General features: G+C 47.5%; 1 protein-coding gene across 2 annotated transcripts; it reads left to right on the top strand.

The window, feature by feature from the left end:
- The first annotated feature begins 1,975 nt into the window (after nt 1-1,975).
- On the top strand, nt 1,976-8,164 carry NRM (nurim). 2 transcript variants are annotated; one of them, XM_044422491.1, is made up of 5 exons: nt 1,976-2,126; nt 3,540-3,742; nt 4,292-4,468; nt 5,628-5,955; nt 6,090-8,164. In XM_044422491.1, exons 1-4 carry the CDS (start codon nt 1,976-1,978, stop codon nt 5,946-5,948), a joined length of 852 nt encoding a protein of 283 aa, XP_044278426.1. In that variant the 3' UTR covers nt 5,949-5,955; nt 6,090-8,164. The 2 variants fall into 2 exon arrangements, with proteins under 2 accessions (XP_044278426.1, XP_044278425.1); XM_044422490.1 differs by having other exon boundaries at nt 5,628-8,164.
- The last annotated feature ends 1,394 nt before the right edge of the window (nt 8,165-9,558 follow it).

A 9,558-nucleotide genomic window follows, 5' to 3' on the forward strand; every position in this document is an offset into this window, starting at 1 on the left:
TCTCTCTGCTGTTCAAAGATACACACCCTGCCAAAAAAGGCAGAAATCTCACAGTATATTCCTAAGCAACCAGTAAACTACTGTTTGGAACTCCATCTCTATGGGGAGGTATTCATAAAGAGCCACGATATTTGTTCCATAATCTTTTTTTCTCAGTGGAAAATGTCCTCTCCTGGCTTCAAGTTCCCCCACACAAACCTGCTTTCTGGAACAATAATCATGAAACTGAGGCTGTTATATTTTAGGCATAACATAAGAAAGCAAGACTCTGGAGAAGACAATTGAGCTAGGATGAGCTGAAGACAGAAGAAGACAACCAAATACAAGATGAATGGCTTTCATAAAGGAAGCCACAGCCTTGAATTTACAAGAGCTGAGCAGGGCTGCCAAGAGCAAGACAATTTGGAGGGCTTTCATTCATAGGGCCTCCATGTCAGACACAAACTGACAGCACATAACGACAAGAGCAGTAGCAGCATCTGCCTGCATGTGCAGAGACAATCTGCAAATGCTCCTGCCTTTGGTGATGAAGTGAATGGTGACTGGGTATAACACTTTTCACGTGCTGGTGCTCCATAAGGGAACATGCAAAGGCCGGAATAGGTAACTCCACAAGGCAGAAATTAAGGAAACCATCAGGGGCAAGACAGAATTTTGCACCATCTAAATGATTTATATTCTTGTATCTATCTCAATTGTAAGGTTGGTTTGCAGGCTATGTGTCTACTGTAAGGAAATCAGTAGCTGCATTCCTATACACACTTACTTGGGAACAAATCCCATTCAACACTATGATCAAAACCCCATCTACAAAGACAGCTTGAAGCAGCTACAAAGATAGCCCCCAGCTGTGCTTTTAGAAACCAGCTTTACATGAGTATGTCCCCTTCCAACTGCAGAAGACTTGGATTTTTACTATTTGAATTCATAAATGATTCTCCTCTGCTGTTTAGGGATCCCCCTCCTCAGACAAGTTACTGGGCATGATGTCCTCTGTTTATGTCTTAGGCACCAGGTCAAAACAGCTCTTTTAATTCCAGCTTTTAATGCATAGGTGAGTGATTAAAAAGTTTTCTATTGTTACTTTATTTTTAATGCTGTAGGGTTTTGGTCCTATATTTTATGCTCCTTTTTGCTAGATACATACTGAAGTCTTATTTCTCTATGGTTTTTTTGGTTTGTTTTTGGAGGGGGCGCATTTATAATGTTTTATTTGGAGCTGGAACTTGTGAATTCGGTTTTGATTGAAAGAAAGCAATAGAAATATCAAAAATACTTATAATACCACCGAGATAGTGTTGCAAAAAGAAAAGCCCGTTTCATAGCCCTTACTCCTAAGATAAGTAGTCATAAAGTTGCACCTTCCTACAGACACTTATTTATGAGTACATTTCATTATCCTCAGCCAGACTCACTTATCCTGAGGATTCCTCTGTTCCTCCCTTCAGTGTGAGACTCGGGTTTTTTCTGCGTTTAAAGTTTGCTTGGATTTCCGTTGTTTGGGGTCCGCTTTATTCTGCATGAAAAGCGTGGTGCCTGGACCGGCGGCGAAGAGCTGCAGACGCTTTAGGGAGCTATGAGAAATCAGACGGTTTCCGCTATAAGTATTATCCCGGGAAGCGAATTCTGTGCCAAGGGGAGGGGGTGCGAGGAGGAATTTTGGCTCCCTGATACGCCGTTCGCCGAAAACGACGTCCAAGGCGCCGAGAGCTGCGAGTGTAGCAGCCGGGGGACGCCACGGGACAAACGGGGATCCCTACAGGAGACCCTTCTTCCTGACGTGTGACGTCACTGGGCCGGTGGGCGGGCCGGGGAATGTGAGGGGAAGCCCCCTCCTTGAGCGGGACTAGCGAGGAATGCCCTCTCGCGAAGCCGCGCGCGTGTGACGTGCGGAGAGGGCGTGGGGATTCCGGGGAAAGCCCCTCCCCCAGAGGGGCGGTTCCTGCCGGCGGCGGGAGAAGCGCCTTTGCCCGCCATGGCGGCTCTGCTGCTTCTGTTGATGGTCCCGGCCTTGGGCAGCTTCCTTTTCACCTTCGGGACTGTCGTGGAGCTGATCCGCTTCGTTTCCCTGCGGGGGCTCTTCCTGCAGCAGCCAACGGGGGCTGCGTCCCCGCAGCACAGCACCGGTGCGAGCCTCGGGTCTCGGGAGGGAGAACTGGGGCTTGGGGGACAGCGGATGGCGGCGCGGGCTGCCGTCTGAGAATTTGAAAACAGCAGTTATTTGACAATATTATTTCAGCCTGCCCGATTCTGAAGACCGCGGGCGGCAGCCATAAAATGAAAGTGTCTCTGTAACAGCCACTTAAAATGACTGAGATGCATCGATCAAACTTAGATCCTCGATAGAGATGAGATTATATATTTTCATGTTGTAACACGGTAGGCGATGGATGTTGTAATAGTTGGTTTTTAAAAGTTTGCTCCTTGCCCTGGTTTTTTGCAGATAAGGGCAGCTTGCATCCGCCCTGAAAGTGCCTGACAGCACACTCTTGTTACGGCTGACACCCTCCTTTTGCTGTCTTGGCCTGGGAGGAAGTCCACCCAGAGCTGCCTTCTCGGAGCTGGTGCTTTCCGGATGAGTTGCTCGACAAGTCCCAGCAGCCTGATTAGGAATGCTGAGAGTTGTAGTCCAACAGGTCTGGGAGATGCTAAGTTGGAGAAGGCATACCTGGATGAATGTATTCTTTCCCTGAAACCCTGGCTGGGGCATGCTTGGAGTTTTAGGACTGATTTCTCTTTTTTGAAAAAAAGTCCTAAAACTCCCTCCTTCTCTCAGCCTCAGTTGATCGACATTATAGGGGACCAATATGACTGATTTACTGTGCATTACCTAGTTGCAATCCTTGCAACATCCCCACAAGTGAAGCACTTTGCATATTTGAAAGTATAGATGTTGATTGTTGCTGCTGTTATAACAAATGCATTGCTAGGCCGTGTGAGTCCCAAACACTGTCCAAAGTCAGGCAAGGAATTTTGGTCTAGGATTTTGTTTTCAGCGGTGCTACTATGCAAATCAGGGATTGGCATCCTGGGACCTTCCAGATGTTTTGCAGTAAAATTCCCATCAGCTTCTGCTAGTATGGATGGTAGTCAGGGTTTGTGGGAGTCATAGGCCAGAAACATGTGGATGACACATGTTGCCTACTCATGTGTAAAAAATAGAATTTAGTGAAACATTCTAGTATTTCTTACTGCTGTACATGCGCTTCCTAAATCTTGGCCTTCTTTAGACTTAACACAAGCTTTGAGTAAAAGCAATGGGGCACAAAGGCAGGAGGACCAAATATTCCTCATCCCTGCCCTAAAGACCTGTGGTTGTCCAGATGATGTTGGATTGCAACTTCCTTGAATAGCATAGCCTTGAATAGCCTTGAATAGCATAGCCAATGGCAAAGGATGATGGGTGATGTTCATGGGAAGGCACCCATTCCCCATTGCTGTTCTAGCATTAGGTTGTGGGAGACTATCTGAGATCTTCGGAAAGCCCCATCCTGTTAAATTGGATGTCACTTGAGCTTTCTCTCTCTCTCTCTCTGCAGATGCTGCCTCTAGTCCTCAGTGGGAAGCTGCCTTAAGGGACCCCAAGATTTTGCATCCACTAACAGTGGATGTCGGCTTGATAGTCTTCTTCATCCTGCAGCACAGCCTGATGGCCACTGACCGGGTCAAACGCTGGACCAGCAGCTGCTTTGGGGTCCTGCAGAGATCTTTCTATGTCTTTTGCACAGCACTGGCTCTCCAGGTGGGTAGCAAAGTGGACCATTCTGAAGGCTAGACTTCTAAGAGAGGAAGGAGTCTCATAGGTGAGACACTAGAGAAGCTGTGGATGAACTCCTGCCCAGTCTAATTTCTAGATGCAGAAGAAGTCATTGTGAACCAATGAATACTATCTGGATTTAAGAAGCTGCACTTTGCTGAAGGTAGGAGAGTGAGGTTGCCAAAATAAGCTCCTTCGCAGCTCCAGTTTTCATCTTTGTTCTTTGCTGTAGTTCTTTCTTGAGCACAGGCTCCCAAGTCATACTTGTGAGCTTAGCACAAGAGAGCTTTCCACTAAGCTTCTAACTTACTTCTGAAGAAGTGGGCAGATATTTCCAAACCCAGTAGTAATGAAGACTAGAACCTTAACTTGCATTTTCAAAACATGATTTGTGTGATTTGGTTAATGTCTCCAGACCCTGCGTAACATGGAGTTTCTCACCAGAACATGATTGCAGATATGAAACCCACATGGATCCTTGTTAGACATGTCTGCAGAAGCATGCTATGAGTGCATCTTCTCTATCCCTTCTAGTTGCTGATGAGGTACTGGGAGCCAGTCCGAGATGGCCCCATGCTCTGGAAAGTGAGCACCGAGCCATGGATCACTTGGGTCCCGCTCATCTGCTTCATCCTCCACTTCATTGCCTGGTTGGTCATCTTCAGCATCATCCTCATCTTCGATTATGCAGAGCTGATGGGGGTCAAACAGGTACTGTGCCACTTGCCCCACCCCCTTCTAGAGAGGTCACAGTTCCAAATTCAAGGATGGAGCTCAGCAATGCTGAATGAATCAAGAAATGCAGATATAAGAAAGGGGCGGGCATCTTGCATCCTTCCAGATGTTTAAGCCTACAACTCTCATCAGTCCTAACTAGCCTATGGGTGCAGACCATGGAAGCTGCGAACTGAAACATCTGGAAGGGCCAGATGTTGCCAGTTCTGGCAGCCGATACTCTTATTTCTTTAAAAAGGGAGGGAGGGAGAGAAATGTGCTTTTTCAGAAGATGTGTCCTCTTGCATGGAAACCCTTCTTGTGCACCAAGGCTAAAGCCAAGCAGCCATGTACATGCTTTGTGTCAGATGTCCTGACTTGGTGTCATTGTTTTTCAGTAAAAATGTCACCCCCAGGACTGCAGGGATGGTTGTTCTAAGATAGCAGAGGTGGCAGTGGAGGCCATGACAGCCACCAAGCCTGTAGGCAGTCTTAAAGTCCTGGAGGGAGAGACACCAAAAAAGTGGAGAGGTGACCCATCTAGTTTGGCGGCCTTTTAAAGAGAACATCACAAACTGTTTTTAATTGTTCATAAAAAGGACACAAATAGGGGGACCACCCCCCCAGCCTCTTCCTGGCTACCAGACCAGGCAGCACCCTTGGGGTCCATCTGTGAAGAACTGTTAACTGCAGGGGTCCTCACGCTCAGTGATGACCCACCAGTGAAGCCAAGTTCTGGGAAGCAGCGGTAGGAGATGGGCCTTGCAGCAGGACACGGGACTCTGCCTTGCAGACTGGGATGCTCAGCCTCTTTCAGCCCATGGACCAAATGCAATTCCAGAGATACTCTCTGGTCTGGCTCCCAGTGGAGGGCAGGGCCAAAAATACCAGCCATAGTAGGCTTAAAGCACCTACTGCTAGTAAGTAGGAGAGGCATTTTGACATTTCACCACGGGGGGAAAACTTGGGAAACCCCCAAGTAGTGAGTGGTTGGAAAAGGGCATGGCGTTAGGGGAAGGCACATGGCCCCAGAGGGAATTCCAGAGGGCAGGACTGAGGGGCCCAGATGTGGTCTGTGGCCCGAGGTTCAGGTTGCCATGGACTGGCTCATCTATGCACAATGCAAACAAGCTTCTCTCCCCTGGTCCTTCTCCAGGTGTATTACCACTGCCTGGGCATGGGAGACCCTTTGGCCGTGAAGTCCTCACGCGCTGTCCGCCTCTACTCCCACCTTCGCCATCCCGTCTATCTGGAGTTCCTCCTCATCCTCTGGGCCGTGCCCTGCCTCTCCCTTGACCGCCTGCTGCTTGCCTTGCTTTTCACGGCCTACATCACCTGCACCCACAGCCTCGACCAGCAGGACTACCTCTACCTCCGAGCCCAGCTGGACAAGAAGTTCCAAGTCTTCTCCCGGGAAGAGGCTGCCTATGGGGACCTGCTTGTTCAAAATGGCCCTGCAGCCCACAAGGAGAGCTGAGCAGAGTGTGCGTGTGCCAGATGGGGAGAGGGTCCCATTTTGGGGGGGTTCTGGCTTAGGGTGCCTAGCAGAGGGCTGCCTTGCATGCTGAGCCCTGACCAATGCAATCTGTCTTACCTGCTCTTGCTTTTATGCACTCAGGTTTTAGTGGCCTGTAGGAAGAACCCAAGAATGCTGGCTTCCCGTGTGCCTACCTTGCTGTGGCTCGCTCAACGTGAATACAGAGTTATAGCTCGGATTAGCACCCTGTACAGGAGCAGCCCTGGGTTCAAACCCAAATGCTTCGGAAGAAAAGGACTGTGGAGCAGCCTTCCTCAGCTTAGTGCTCCCCAGGTGTCTTGGATTGCAACTGCCATTATCCCAGGCCAGTAGGAATAATAGGAATTGCAGTTCAGGATCTGTGGAATTGGGGAAGACTTTTACAGAGGGTTAAAAGCAGGACTGGGTTGTGGCTTTCCAGATGTTTCAGCCCACAACTCCCATCATTCCTAAGTATTGGCTATGCTGGCTGGGGCTGATGGGTACTGTAGGTTAAAATATCTGGAGGGCCTCAACTTGCCTATCCCTAGCTAAAAGGATGTATTAGGCCCACGAAGATCTGTCACTTGTTCTGGGAGAACAGTGAGAAATAATTGTGGGAATCTAAATGAGGGGGTCTTTTTTCCCCTTGCCTCTTCTGTGTTTTTGACGGCTGCATGGCAGGCAGGCAGGGAAATGGCAGAGTGTCCTCCTTCATTTGGACAACTGCATCTGTAGAAACTCTGCAACTGTTAAAAGCATAACGATCCTATTAGTCTTTTAAAAGAAATAGGTGTGTCAGTTCTGTAGAATTATGCTATGACCAGAGAGAAAGAGTGTACGTTAGTAAATCTGTTTTTTTTAATCAGCAGCACCTTTCTATTTATTTTTAAATTACTTATTGAGCTTTTACTGTGGAGATTATGACAAAATTATTTTGCAAGAATAGAATTTTAATTTCAGATAGCAAGCAAAAATTATTTTTAAAAATTATTTTATTTTATCCAGTAGCTGCCTGGATTACTTGGGGATTGGGCTGTGGGAGTTTTCTTTTTCTTAATACATATTTTCAAGGACTGAGACTCCGAAGTCATTGTTCGCAAATATGCAGAATGCTTGCTTGCTTGTTCTTTCATCAAGCCCCTTTAGTCTTAGATATACTGAAGGACTTTGGAAGTGGAGATTTGCAGAAGAAAGTGCCTTGGAAAAGGTTCCTGTCAAACTGCCAGCCCTAAATAATAAAGCTTAAGGGAGTGTTTTTTAACTTTTCCTTCAGAATAATGAATAGTTTATTAAAGCTTTGGATCACATTCATTTAAAAATATTCATGAGATGGAGGGTTGGTGAGGAGAGGCTGGTAGTGTTGGGGAACCTCTGTTAAATAGATCTGGTTTGCACACAAATATTCTTGCCTTCAGATGCTGCGCTTATCAGGCTTTTAAACTGGCAGTCCGGATATCTAGGTTTGATTCTGCTAGAGTGGGAGCATAATTGTTTACACTGCTCATGTCCACTACAACATATTTAAAACCAGGACGGGTGAATTGTGTGCCCCCCCAGAGGTTGCTGAAATCCATCTCCCATAATCCCTGGCTATGGGCATGCTGCCTGGGACTGCTGGGAATTCTAGTCTAGATTAGAATATTGGCTTTTTGTTCTGGGATTCTTAAACAGCTCTGGGCAGGCAATTATCACAACTTGGAGGGTAAAGGATGACGTCGGAGATCCATCACTTCCGGACTTTATAACTGGGTGGAGGGATAGCGTAATTGGGTCCATATCAAAAAGAATATCTTGTAGCTTCAGAGATTGCTTCCAAGGGAAATTTAGCCTAGGTATACTTCTCCCATCACTGCAGCCCTGCGAGTTTACAAGCTAATCTGATGCAGTTTCCCCCTGTCCTAGGATGCTTTTCAGAATTATGGTTCCTGCTAACTGTACGGAATTATGCTAGTGCATTGACACTACCTGGCAATGGGTGAAAATTTAAGCCTTAATTTATAATGCGATGCCTTGAACATCAAGTGTTTGCCTTTAACACTAGTATATATCTATTGCAGTTTTTAACAACAAAGTTCTGTACTCTGTTACCAATGAATCGCTATATTTAAGAAGAAAATCTTGGATTTCTATGTTAACTGAAAAAAAAATGCTTTGTAATTTTTTAAAAAACACAAGATAAATACCAGTGCTTTTCATTTGTTTGCCTCTGTTCAATATTGAGATTTCATTTTAAAGCAGGGAGGGGGAACCAGTAGTCCTCCAGCTGACCCAAAACCCATCATCCCAAACAGCATAGCTAATGGACCGGGTTGGTGGTGATGGGATTTGCAGTCCAACATCAAGAGAGTCTCAGATTCTTCACCCTTGTGCATGTCTCTTAAAACAGAAGTGACTTACTGACCTCCGGGAACCTTAGAGCTGACATGTGGCAGAAGACTTACCTGCTATTTCATTCATAATGAAAATTTTGAAGGCATACCCGCAGTCCTTATGGGATGTTGCATGTTGTGTCCCAGCAATTCTTGTGCCTCACGGGTCCCATAACTAGCATGGCTAGCTTTGCTCTTCCTCTCTGCGACAGCCTTCCTCAACCTGGCACTTTTTGGATGTGATGGACTGCTACTTCCAGAATTCCCAGCCAGCGTGGCCATTCCTGGCTGCTCTGAGGAAGAGTTGCCCCTGTGATCTAAACAGGTTGGCTCAGCCCTGCCTTAAAAGGTCTCGGATGCCTGCAGAGCAAGGGGAAGGGAGGTGGGATGTGTGTCCTTGTGTGGAGGAGAGGGGCAAGCTGAACAAGGGGACCCTTGCCCATTCCAGGATATCCATGTGCACAGGATACCTGCACGGTGGTGATGCTCCTGCAGGGGTGGGGACCATCTGGCACACATTCAGCGGACCAGAAGCAGCACGTGTTCACACGTATACTTGACTCTGTGCAGAAGTTGCCATGAACTGCTTGGATTTAAATGCAATCAACTGTGCTGGCAGGAGACTTCTCTGTCCTCTCCTTCCCGTGGCAGACTCCTGAAAATGCCGCACAGGAGTCAGGAGAAAGTGGGGGCTGTAGGGGGAAGGGGATCCCCAGAAATGAGGCAGATGGGCTGTCCACAGGTAGAGCTGCTACTCTTGCAGGGAACAGACCCAGAGGAGAAGGCCTGGCACAGGAGCTCAGACTCCTGCCGAGGGCCACACTCCAATGGGGCTCAGTGCTGATACCCAGACAGCACCCTCCGCCTGTTCTTTATGCTGTTACTACTTACCCTCTGAGAGCTAACCCAAGGCAATGGGGGGGGCACCAAGTTGGAGAAGGCAGCTTCAGTGGCATGGGCTGTTTACCATACTTGACTCCTGCTTGTCCTTTGCAAGGAAACATTTTCATTGCCTGCTTCACCAACAGGCACACTCTGGGACAACAAATTCTCTCCAGCATGCTATTTCTGTACCTTAATGAAACATTTTTCATTCTGCTATTCAAAGAAGACAAGCTGGATGTGAACAGCATCCTGACAAAACTGTGAGACATAGCCATGGAAGAAAGCAGCAGCTCCTTCCCTATATGCCTGCCCCCCCCCCCCCCCCCCCCCCCCCC

The sequence above is a fragment of the Varanus komodoensis genome, unplaced genomic scaffold (genome assembly GCF_004798865.1).
Source record: "Varanus komodoensis strain SLA01 unplaced genomic scaffold, ASM479886v1 scaffold128, whole genome shotgun sequence".
In the NCBI taxonomy this organism is placed as follows: domain Eukaryota; kingdom Metazoa; phylum Chordata; class Lepidosauria; order Squamata; family Varanidae; genus Varanus; species Varanus komodoensis.

What these genes read in the sequence shown, in the direction of transcription:
- NRM (XM_044422490.1), top strand. Translation starts at nt 1,976, where the DNA reads ATGGCGGCTCTGCTGCTTCTGTTGATGGTCCCGGCCTTGGGCAGCTTC. An exon ending in GTCCCCGCAGCACAGCACCG is followed by an intron (nt 2,127 to 3,539) that starts GTGCGAGCCTCG and finishes CTCTCTCTGCAG; the next exon opens with ATGCTGCCTCTAGTCCTCAG. An exon ending in AGCTGATGGGGGTCAAACAG is followed by an intron (nt 4,469 to 5,627) that starts GTACTGTGCCAC and finishes GTCCTTCTCCAG; the next exon opens with GTGTATTACCACTGCCTGGG.